The 12,425-nt window shown below is 44.1% G+C and overlaps 2 protein-coding genes across 16 annotated transcripts in view; both read left to right on the forward strand.

Moving 5' to 3' along the window:
* The first annotated feature begins 362 nt into the window (after positions 1-362).
* LOC122744455 (HIV Tat-specific factor 1-like) lies at positions 363-2,280 on the forward strand. Its single transcript, XM_043989958.1, has one exon. It carries the CDS (start codon positions 475-477, stop codon positions 1,822-1,824), a length of 1,350 nt encoding a protein of 449 aa, XP_043845893.1. The 5' UTR covers positions 363-474; the 3' UTR covers positions 1,825-2,280.
* Positions 2,281-7,922: 5,642 nt separating this feature from the next.
* The window catches only part of SH3GLB2 (SH3 domain containing GRB2 like, endophilin B2), a 30,002-nt gene continuing 25,499 nt past the window's right edge, over positions 7,923-12,425 (forward strand). For 3 of the 15 annotated variants that reach the window (XM_043987673.1, XM_043987681.1, XM_043987676.1), the window contains exon 1: positions 7,932-9,149. In XM_043987673.1, the coding sequence (XP_043843608.1) occupies positions 9,087-9,149 (63 nt within the window). In that variant the 5' untranslated portion in view covers positions 7,932-9,086. Of the gene's footprint in view, positions 9,150-12,425 lie in introns of all 15 variants that reach the window. The other 12 variants (XM_043987677.1, XM_043987685.1, XM_043987680.1 and 9 more) reach the window with 10 other exon arrangements.

Here is a 12,425-nt window from a genome sequence, read left to right on the forward strand (position 1 = left end):
TGTCTGCAGTAGGTATGTGTGTGTGTGTTTGGCCTATACCAAAAAAAAAAAAAAAAGGACCTAAGACCCCTATGTACGAAAAGTATTTATTGCAGCTCTTTTTTGTGGTGGCAAAGAACTGGGAACTAAGGGGCGCCCATCATTTGGGGACAGGCTGGCTACCCGATGGCTTGTGCACGCAGAGGAACACCCGCCGGTGCTTACAGAAATGATGCCTGAAGCGAGGCCGTGGTCTCAGTTGTAGTTGCATCATCCCGCCACAGATGCCGCTGCTGCCGTCGCCGCCACCTCGGTAGTCGCTGTCCGCGCAGCCGCGGCATGCGCAAGCGCACTGCCCTCTCCTCCTCCCCGCGCTCCGCCCCTCCCTCCCCTCCCGGACGTGTTCCCGCGTCCTCCTTCTTCTTCCGCTGCTTCCCCAGGTCCGGGGATCCCACCGGGACCGGGCGCCCGAGGTGCCTACCCAAGAGCGGAGATATGAGCAGCTGCAAGCGGGACGTCAATGAGGAGTTTAACGAACAGCTGAGGCTCCAGCAGCTCCAGGAGGAGGCCAAGCTCGCGGCCAGCGGCTCGCTGGCGGGCCCCGAGGGAGATGACCCTTACACTTTCGTGGACCCGGCGGATGGCACCGCCTACGAGTGGGACCGGGACAAGAAGGCTTGGTTCCCTAAGATTACGGAAGATTTCCTGGCCAATTATCAGGCTAATTACGGATTCCCTGCTGATAGCTCCTCTTCTTCCGGTGGGCAAAAAGAGAAACAGGCTGATGTGGATGTTAAAGCTTCACAAAAACCTACAGATCAAAAAGCCACACCAAACGCCGAAAAGAAACAGAAAGGTGAAAAAAGAAAGCCTGAAGCGGGATGGTTTCATGTGGAGGAAGACAAAAACACAAATGTGTATGTGACTGGCTTACCTCCAGACATTACAAAGGATGAATTTGTACAGCTCATGTCCAAGTGTGGCATCATCATGAGAGACCCACAGACAGAAGACTATAAAATCAAGCTCTACAAAGATAAACAAGGAAATCTTAAAGGAGATGGACTTTGCTGTTATTTGAAGAGGGAATCTGTGGATCTAGCATTAAGACTTCTGGATGATGATGAAATCAGAGGCTACAAATTGCATGTGGAAATGGCAAAGTTTCAGCTAAAAGGAGAATATGATGCCAGCAAAAAGAAGAAGAAATGCAAAGACTACAGGAAAAAGATGTCTCAGCAACAAAAACAGCTGGATTGGCGGCCTGAGAAGAAAGCCAACAGTACTAGAATGCGGCATGAACGGGTGGTGATCATCAAGAATATGTTCCACCCGAAGGATTTCGAGGCTGATCCATTGGTACTAAATGAGATCCGGGAAGACCTACGATCAGAGTGTGAAAAGTTTGGGCAAGTGAAGAAGGTCCTTCTCTTTGATCGACACCCAGACGGGGTGGCCTCTGTGTCCTATAAGGAACCAGAAGAAGCTGACCTATGTATACAAGCCCTCAATGGGAGGTGGTTTGGAGGTCGTCAATTAAATGTGGAAGTATGGGATGGTGTGACTGATTTTCAGGTGGAGGAGACAGCAAGAGAAAGGGAAGAAAGACTGAAAGGTTGGGAGTCTTTTTTAGAGCATCAAAACAAACAGAAAGAAATGGATTCCTCTGATCCAAATTCAGCCACGGGAAGTGTGGGCCTGGTAAAAGGGAAACCATCCCCACTGGATATGACCTCACCTGGAGCAAAGGAGGAAGCTGGTAATGGGGGATTCGGTAGAGGAGGGATCCAATCTAAGGACAGCAGCTTGGGCCGCAGTGATAATCAAGATCAGGGATGCCATTAACCCCTTAAGCATGCTTTGTAGGGCAATGTTTGGATTTCTTTCTTTGTGCTTCAGGGTGATTACTGGTAGTGTTTCCATGAATACATGCATATTAATCAAATGTCATCCACTTAGTACTTTGAAGTTTTCATTAAAAGCAGTATTTAATGAGGAACTAAAAAATATTTGTTAATGGGCTGATCTAGTGAAACATCCCAAGTCCCTGGTGCGAGTGAACTGAATTTGTTTATGTCAGATCCTTGCTTGTAAAGTCTCTAAAGGTATCTATGTGTGAAGTATGTTGTAGTCTAACTTCAAAATTTGTGATCATAAAACTAAACATAATTTGGTAATATTTAAATTGAATTTAAGGTTTATGTTGAATGTTAAATATGATTATTAAATGTTTTTCTATTTTTAAACAAAGAAATGATGAAATTGATAGTTTCAGAGCAACCTGGGAAGACTTATATGAACTGATGCAGAGTGAAGTGAGCAGAACCAGTAGAACAATTTTTACAGGAACAACAATATTGTAAAGGCAAACAACTGAAGGACTTAAGAACTCTGATCATCATGATAACAACCATGATTCCAGAGAACCCATTATGAAACATGCTATCCATCTCTTGACTGAGAGGTGATGGACTCAGGGTGTAGAATGAGACATATATTTTTTGGACATGACCAATGCAGGAATTTGTTTTGCTTGACTATGCATATTTGTTACATATTTGTTTTGTTTTCAGTGGGAGAAGGGAGGTGGGAGGGAGAGAATAGATTTTTGTTAATTGAAAAAAATAAAATTTAATTTTAAAAAAAGTAGCTGGACCAGACAAATTATACACAAAAGAAACCTGGGCTGGATTTAATATATTTTTCAAAACATTGAGGGATTGATTTTCAATATATTTCAAAGACGTATATGAAATGATTGGAAGAAACCATGAATAGTATTTCTCCAACATTTCAATACTTTAATAGACTTTGATCTCATCAGTGTGGGTATTCCCTTCACTGTTGATGATTACAACCTAACCTAATTCTCTTTCACATCCTCCCTTAAATCAAGGAATCTACTGATAGTGCTGGGAGCCTTCCTCTAGATCTCTTGACTTTGGTTACCCCTCACTTTACCTTTGTGATTGCCCCCCCCCCCACAGTCTTCATGCTACTTCTCCTGCAGAATTCTTCAATTATAATGTGTTAGAGTATTATCACCCAAAAATGGTGACTGAGAGGACATTAACAACAACTGATTTATGTAGCTACTTATTCATCTCTGTAAAGTTTTTGAAATTAGCTTATGTACATACCTAGAGTGTCCTTGATGAAAATAGAAGAAGGGAATACATGGGCTCTTGTAGACAATTCTCTCCAACAGACCACAGCTTTGCAGTCACATAATTGATTAAAAGGTATGGGGAATACATGATCCTACTGTGTTTATTGTTATTACCAAAAAAAGTTTGAGTCAGTAAAGTACAATAAAAAAATTCTTCTAAAACTCATACAAGATTCTGTGATAAATGTAACCACAGGGATAATGTTGTTCAACAGTTCTTCCCCCAATTGAATGTAAGCTTCTTGAGGGTAAGAGTTATTTTGAATAAATGCTTGTAGATTGATTTTCTTGATCATCATTATAAAGTAAGGTATAAAATAGATAAATATGTGTAACGGGGAAATGGGACAATGAACCAGCTCTTATGAGCATGTGCAGAATGTTCAATTGATACAGTACCTATATGTACTTTGGAGTGTATGTGAACGTTCCATAACTGGTTCTAGTCTGCTAACCAGCCTCTTTGATTGGCCATGGCTAAAGAACTTATGGGGAGAAGGGGGAGGGAATTCAAAAGTCACTCACTAGTCAACCAGAACTTGGCTCTCTTCTTGGTGTGATTTCTTCCTGCCTTGCAGCTTTCTGGTGAGAAAAGAGAAACAGTGCTGTAAAGGAAGGGATTTCAGATCCTTTCCAAGGCCGACCCACATGTAGTCTGTAAATGTGGTCCTTGATTTTTTGTTTCTTCATCTGTTCTTTCATTTTAGTTAAAGCTTGGAACTGTGGCTTTGTTTGTTTTGGAAGGTCAGCAGAGGCAGCTTATAATAGTAAAACTCGCACCTCTTTTAGGGATCTTTTAAAAATAGAACTATTTCTCTCTTGGATTTTTAGCAAGAGAGGAGGGGATTTTCTCTCTTCTCCCCACCTCTAGTGGTAATGATGTCTTGTAGTAGAAGTATGTACCAATTAAACACATGTACTTGCCTCATTAAATCTGAATCCCTGGCTAAGGGGAATGTTGTAGGCTTGTTTCTTCCTTTCTTTTACCTTTTTCTCAAGATCTTGAGAAATAGACATGTCCAGACTTGGGGAATTACCTCAAGGGTTTCCCAAGATCCTGAGTGGGGAACAGCTGTGCAACAAGAAAAGTTTTCCTTAACAGTACTATTTATTTATTTATTTGAGGATAATAGCACCATTGCAAATATTAACGTGCACCCAAAAGACTAAGGATGTGCAGGCGACACTGGACCTTGCCAGTCATCCGGAATTGCTGTGAGTTGCCCAGATAGTGCAGATCAGAGGTAAATGTGGAATGTTCAGGAGTCTTTCCAGGGGGAGTATACGAGATAGACTACTGAATATTATATGTTTTCTGGGTTTTTTTTCATACACACACCTTTCAGTCCTTTGCATCTTGTGATGTTTCAGTGGTGAAGGAAATAAAGGCTTTCCTATACACAATTTTAAAAAGAAAGAAAAGGAGAAAAGTCAGGAAAGTGAGTCTCCAGGAGGTCTAAGTGTAGTCTCTGCTGGGATTTGTAGCCAGCCATTTAAACTTTGAGGCCCTGAGCAGTAGGGAGATACTATCAGGACCCAACAGTAGCTGAGAGGATTATTCCTCTAAACAACTATGCTGCCCTTGGAGGTATATTGTGTAGGACCAATGCCCTGGTGAACCTGCATAAAGTCTGAGCCCTAGGACTCAGTCCTAGGGACTGAGGTGGTACAGGGGAGAGTATGCCCCCAAAGTCTTTGGGTGAATTTTTGTACTTCTGTGCTTCTTATATCATTGAAGAAAAAGTCCCTTTGTAAAAAACTTATAAATGTTAACTAGTTAAATGGACCAGGGGAACTAGTCATTGGTGGCTAAACAAAGGAGGAACATACTGCAATGGGAACCCAACCTGACAGCATAAGAGAAGAGGTACTTCATCTCAAAGGTATTCCTTGAGGAGATATAGTCAGCCTTGCCCTGGAAGAGTAAGGCCAAAATATTTGATGCCTATATACTAACCAAAGGTGAATTCTCCAGTATCATGAAGGAAGCCCTGTGCAGAGTCTAAATGGAGGACAGATTCCCTGTAGATGGAGAAGTTCTTCGGGCGCTCCTGATTGCAGATAACATTAAAATAATTGCTTCAAACTTAAGAACATTACAGAGCTCCCTATCGATCAGCCTAACAATCCATGGAGGGAAAAAACAGAAGAATGAATGAAAAAGCATTTATAAAGCATTTACTATATGCCAGGGGCATATAGTTACTATAGATGGATTATATAGGTAGCTGTAATGTACATATGATAATAATAACTTGCATTCACATATCACTTTGAATTTTAGGAAGCACTTTCCTCATTACTAGTCCAAGAGGTAAATAATACAAGTACTGATACTATTGATGTTCAATAAACACTAGTGGCTCCCTATTAACTCTAATATCAAGAACAAATCTTTCTGGAATTAAATGCCCATCATAATAACCTGCACTTCTGGACTTATTATTCATCATTCTCCTTTGCAAACTCTATAGTCCAACCAAACCAAAGATCAGTCTTCTCTCTGTTCTTCACACATAACATTCCATCTCCCATTTTCGTGCCTTTGGACAGGTTCTCTCATATGCTTGGAACGTGCTCTCCTCAATGCCACCTCTTAGCATCTTGACTTTCAGAGCTTAGCTTAAATGTTTCCTTTTACATTAAGCCTTTTCCTGATTCTTCCTGCTGATACCTCCTTCATCCCACCCTGGAAATCACCATGTATATATAATCGCCACATATACATACACATACATATACACACACGTAAACCTATTTATTTATATAGCATCTATTATGTACAATGCCCTGGGCTTTTAGAAATATTATTTCATTTGATCCTCACAACAACCTTGGAAGGTAGGTGCTATTATTATCATCCCCATTTTTACAGTTGAGGAAACTGAAAGGAATAGAGATTAAGTGACTTGCCTAGGGTCACACAACTACTAAATGTCTGAAGCCAGATTTGAACTCAGGACTTTATGACTCTAGGCCCAGAGTTTTATCTACTGCACCACCAGTTGCCTCAGAACATAAGTTTCTCAAAGGCAGGGACTATTTGATTCTGGTCTTTATATTCCAAGTACCTACCACACTACCTAGCATATGGTAAGCACTTAATAAGTGTTCATTCAATGATTAATATTATAGATAAATATCTGTATTGGTCCTAACCCACAATCTTTTTGTGTGTGTGTGAGGCAATTGGGGTTAAGTGACTTGCCCAGGGTCACATAGCTAGTAAGTGTTAAGTGTCTGAGGCTGGATTTGAACTCAGGTCCTCCTGAATCCAGGGCCAGTGCTCTATCCACTGAGCCACCTAGCTGCCCCCTAATCCACAATCTTGATTATATGTAGGCCTTTTGTTGTTGTTCAGTCATTTTTTAGTGATGTCTTATCTTTGTGACCCCATTTGGAGTTTTCTTGGCAAAGATACTGGAGTGTTTTGTCATTTCCTTCTCCAGCTCATTTTACAGAAGAGGAATTGAGGAAAACAGGGTTAAGTGATTTGCCCAAAGTCATACAACTAGTAAGTGTCTGAGGGCCAGATTTGAACTCAGGAAGAAAAGGCTTCCTGTTTCCAAGCCCAGTGCTATATCCACTGTGCTACTTAGCTGCCTTACTTTTTCCCAAATCTGGCCTGTATAAAATCAGAGTGTAGCCTATACTTAATGTTAAATGTGTGTTTATATAATTTTTTTGCCCTTTTGAAGAGATATAATTTTAGGCATACTGCTTATATTCAATTATAAATTACAATACCATAATTTCAAAAGAATCAAAACTTCAGAATCAAGGATAATGGAAAGATGAATGGCAGGTGTAAGTAGGCTATAACATATTACTAACAATGATTTGCCCTTGAGAAGTTACATAAAAGACATAATCAAGGACCCATGTGACTAGAAAAGGAGGTGGGTGGGTAAGAGAATCCCAACAGCTAAACTGGCATCCACAAAATGTTAAAAGAACCCAAAGAAGGCCGCCAGGACTTTGCAGGGATCCTCTGGGGATTCACAGAGAGAAAAGAATAAGATGCATAGATGGCAAGCAGTTCTCAAAAAAAAAAAAGTAAAAACTTTTAAAACCATGTGAAAGATTGCTTCAAATCACTAATCATTAAAAAAATTCAAATCTAAACAAATCTGAATTTTCATCTCTGAGAATATGCAGCAAATTGACAATAGTTAGTGTTAGAGGGTTTGTGGAAAGATAGGCATAGGTATACAAAGGTGATAGTTTTGAGTTCATCCAAACATCTTGAAAAGAAATTTGGAATTATGATTTTTTTTTAAAGTTGTCAAAACTTTGACCCAGAGATCAAATTGCTAATCATATGCCCTTGAGGAGATCAAAGAAAGGTCCAAAATGCAGCAAATACTTGTAACAATGCTTTTTTGTAGAGTCAAAGAACTGGAAACAAAGTAGTTGCCGATCAACTGGGTCCAGATTGTGGTCCATAAATGTAACAGAATATTACTGGTCTGTAACAAACAATTATGGTAAATACAGAGAAGCATGGTAAGACAAACTGATTTGAATAAAGTAAAAAGAACCAAGAATACAGCCTATATGATGGCTACAACATAAATGGAAACAAACAAAAAAATCTTAAACTGACATGTAAGTACAATTTCCAAGTAAAATTTAGTCCTGAAGTAAAAAAAAAAATGCACCTCTTTCCATTCTTTGCAGAGGTTATTATATTTACAGATTATAGTCTGAGGAACATTGGTTAAACTGATTGAATTGATTATGTTGCTTAGTTGTGTGGAAATAATATTTCTCTTTTATTCTTTGATTACAAGGCATGGTTTATTGATTGGAGGGATGAAGGAAGGATACATTTGGAAAAGGTGATGTAAAAACTAAAGATAGAAATTTAAAAAAAATTTTCAATAAGAGAACATGGGTGCATTTCTCTCTGGTTGCACAAAAATACTGTTTATGAGGTTCTTTGTAAGTGGTAAACTGCTATATAAGTGTCAGTTATTGTTTATTATTAGTTATCTGCACCAGCAGAAAAAGGGCCACAGCAATGAAGTCATAGATTTATGGAAGCATCAAAATATAATTACAATCAAAAGTTAGATGCAGATATTATAGCTATAATGGGCATTCCTCTGTCGAACACTACACCTGTCTTTCCTTGAGCTTTGTTAAAGGATCAGATGATCTGCACTGAGATGGCGTCCTTTCCTAGAGAGTCTAATCCCTAATGATTCCAGTTAGCCAAACAGTCCCTACTCCTACAAGGTAATGGGGTAAAGAAGAGGACCCCGCGTTTCTCTCCTGAAAATGGGGCACTCTGCCACAGGATTGCCCCTTCGTTCGGCCTTATTACTCTTCTTTATCACTCTCCCTCTCCTAATACCAAGCCCCTTCTCCCTTGGCTTGGGCCCCGAGATAAGCCGAAGGGGTGGGGGTAGTCCCACATCCCTCTATCCACCGGGGGATGGCTCCAATCCAGGAAAAACAGCTGGCTTAGGAAACACTGTGAGTGGAGAGAGCTCCGCAGTCCCCATTCTACTAACCTGAGCCATCTGGTGATAAAGACAGAAACACGGGAGGGGGAGAAGGTTATGGAAGAGAAAAGATCCTGGGGTCTTGGGAGAAGAGAAGAGGCCGAGAAGAGGGGTAACTTGTACCCTCGCTTTGTCTAGGACTGCAGGTATTTTCCACTTTAAGAAGCAATCCAACTGGGGGCCAGAGGGCGGCAGCGAGCACCAGCGCCGGGCTGGAGACGCGGGGCGCAGCGGGCTGTGCGCGCCGCGGCGGCACCTCCTCTCTCCAGAGCTGACAGGCAGCAGGTGGGCGGAGTGGAGGCCGGGGCGGTGGCGGGGCGGACGCCACCGGCTCCGATGCTGCGAGGCTGCTCGTCCGGGTCGGTGCTCGCGGGAGGAGGAGGAGGAGAGGGAGGAGAAGAAGGCTCCGTCAGCGTAGGGTCTACGCCATGGACTTCAACATGAAGAAGCTGGCGTCGGACGCGGGCATCTTCTTCACCAGGGCGGTGCAGGTAAACTGAGCTGAGCCGGGCTGCGCTTGGATGAGCTGGGCGGGTGGGGCAGCTCGGAGGCCTGGCTTCCCTCCTGCAGCAGCCAGCTTGCTCCCTGGTCCCTAGCTCTCTACCTCTGCTGTATCCTCCGCGCGTCGGGGACCTTGCCTCCTCTGCGAAATCGACATCAGGAGTCTGGGATGCAGCCAAGAAGGGATTGGGGGAGAGCGAGCCCAGGAGCAGCTGGAGAGCTCCCGGGACTGCAAAGCAGTCTCTCCGGCGCCAGCCCTGCTCCCCATCTGGTGCGCTCTGTGACTCGGCTCCCGTATCTCGCAGGGTTCTCTCCAAGGAGACCCGGATGTCTGGGATGCTTTGGGGTATGACTGAGAGCACCTAAGGCAGCTAAGAGGGGAGGGAGGAAGAGAGACCCTGAGCCAGGGACCAGAGGCTAATGGCTTAGGTGACACAGACAGTGTCTAGGAAGCTTTCGATCCTTCTTGGGAAGGCCTCTTATTTCTGGAGTCCACCTTTTCTCTAGTTCTCTTTAGGGAGGATGAACGGACCTGCTCTTAGTCTGCCGAGTCTCTCCATTTGCTCTAGGCCCTCAGAAGCAGCTTGGGGAGTAGGTGAGAGTGGAAGATAAACTTGAACTCATATATCCTATCACTGTAGCTATTCCTCGTCGTCTCTCCCCCCCCCCTCCCCACTGCCCTGTCACTAACCAACTAGTGACATAGCTTGGTGGGGGAGGAGGGAGCTAGGGATGGACCCCACCTGCTTCCCTCCCCATCTTCCACAGCCTCAGATTCCTCTTAACCACCCAACCTAGGGCAGAGGCTGCCTGAGCCATATGCATGGCCCTGTGTGTCCTTGTAGTAACTCAAAGGAGAAGAGTGGCCTCCACATGTGCTGAACCGTGCTCTCCTAAGGTCGGGCAGCAAAGTCTGAGCCTGTAGTGTCCGGGCCACCACAGAGTGTAATTGTTGACATCTGGCAGCTTTTTCTGCCTGGCTCTTTGTGGGAATGGTGAGGGAAGGCAAGAGAAGGAATAATGACCACATCCTGACCAGGACACGTGGCCCATGGGTCACACCCCCCTATTCTGAGGCTGGTTAGGCAAACCCAGAGTAAACAAGCATTGTAGGTTGCTGGCTTCCCTCTGCACCCAGATATGGATTACAGCTGAGGAGGTGAGGGGTCAGGGCAGGAGAGTCCCTGAGGACTCAGACTGTTCTGTTCCCCCTTTGTTTGGTCAGCCTGGAAATTCCATCCCTAGATGAATTTGGGGGAGTGGAAGTTGATTCTTTCTGTCTCAGCCTGTAAGAAGAGAACTGATCTTAGAGTCAGGGTATCTGGGATCTAGTCCTCGATTTGCCACTCATTTGGCACTTGTACCCTTGTTGTGTAACTTCCCTCACTGAACCTCAATTTCCTCATTTATAAAATGAGAGTACTGAACTGGTACCATCTAGTCCCAAGACTCCTCCATAACTTAGGGTGATCTCAGCAGGAGAAAACTATTTGAATTACCCAGTTAGGGTAGAATTCTCTTAGGGTGAATGGGGCATGGCAGAGTGGGTAGACTGCCAGACTTGGGGTCAAATAGACGTGGTTTCAGAACCTGCCTCATTCACTTATTTGTTGTTTGACCCTGGGCCAGACATATAGTCCCTTTTAGTCTCTATTTACTGCAAATGGAGTGTGTGTGTGTGTGTGTGTGTGTGTGTCTGTGTGTTTGACAGAGAGAGAGAGAGAGAGAGAAAATAACAATACCTACCTCTCAAAGTATTGTTGTGAGCTTCAAATGAGATAACATACAAGATCAATTGAGTTACAAATGTCATGCCCCAGGGAAATAGGAAGTAACTATGTGAGTTGGAGAATTGAAGAAGGGTCTTGGACCTGCTTGTAGTCTGTGATAGAGTCCTGGGAAGAACAGAGCTGACCTAGCTCCCAACCCAAGGTCCCAGTTATCAAGATGTATGTCCTTGGGTGTCTCTTGTCCATGTTTACTACAAGTTCCAGGAGACTGTTTTCTCCCACTCTGAAGGGCAGAGGGACACAGGAAGCTGGTTTTTCTCTGAACTTTCCACATTTCCTCCCCCCACCCCCCACCCTCCCGCCTGCCTATGTTCATAGCTCTGGGATGGAGAGTTGAGGGCCCTTCGCCTAGTAGGGAATGGTTGGGTTGTCAGGGCAACCATACTATCAGCCTTTATATCTAGCCCAGACTGGATTGGCAGGTTCCTTCTCACCCCTTCCACTCCCACCCAACCCTCCCCCATCCCTCACCCCCACCTACCTCTGGCTGAGTGAAAACTGGTCCTTTCCCTGCTTCCCCCTCCAAATTTACCCTTCTGCAGGAGCTGGGGGTTACCTGGAGTATATGTTCAAATTTCTCTGTGTGTGAAGGGAAGGCCCCACATGTGGAGCCTGGGCGGCAGCTACTGACAAATAAAATTTTCTCTGGGGAGTAGGAGGGACCCTGTCCCACGCAGCAGGAATCTAGAGAAGAGATTTATAAATAGTAGTGTGGTTTTTTTTCTTCATGCCAAGCCCTGCTGCCTTCTGGCTCCAGAGCAGTCCCCCAGCTCCCAGGATCTTTTTAGGGCCAGGCTCCTTTTAAAATAGATGAGGGCCAGAGGACCAAATCTCAAGGGAAATGTAAGGGGGAGAAGGAAGAGAGCAGGACTGGGGAGCTAGGAGGAAGGAGGCCCAGATGGGGCCAGGTGATGGGGAGATTTCCGGACCTCAGACCTACAAGTTGTACTGTGTAAAGAGCCCTGGATTTGGGATCTGAAGGCATGGGCTGGAGGTATGTGTAGCCTTGGGCCTTATCACAAATCACTCCTCTTTGAAATTGGGGGTCTCGGGGCAGCCAGGTGGCTCAGTGGATAAAGCACTAGCCCTGGATTCAGGAGTTCCTGAGTTCAAATCCAGCCTCAGACACTTGACACTTACTAGCTATGTGACCCTGGGCAAGTCACTTAACCCTCATTGCCCCGCAAAAAATAAATAAATAAAAATAAAAATAAATTGGGGGCCTCCATTTCCTTGCCAATAGAATGAGTTCTCTAAAGTCCTTTCTACATTTGAGGCTCCTGGAAGATCCCAAAGTATTTAAGGGGAAGAATGGAATCTGTATAAGATATGAGGATGGTCGTCAGGGTCATCTGTCTTGTGTCCAAAGGTAGCAGGGAGAGGGGAGGGATCTTCTTTTTCAGCCCTGGGGGTTGATTTTGGTCTCCCAAAATGGCAGACAGGATATGGGAGTAAGAGAAGCAGCCAGACCCTGGG

Source organism: Dromiciops gliroides, chromosome 2 (genome assembly GCF_019393635.1).
Source record: "Dromiciops gliroides isolate mDroGli1 chromosome 2, mDroGli1.pri, whole genome shotgun sequence".
NCBI classification, from domain to species: domain Eukaryota; kingdom Metazoa; phylum Chordata; class Mammalia; order Microbiotheria; family Microbiotheriidae; genus Dromiciops; species Dromiciops gliroides.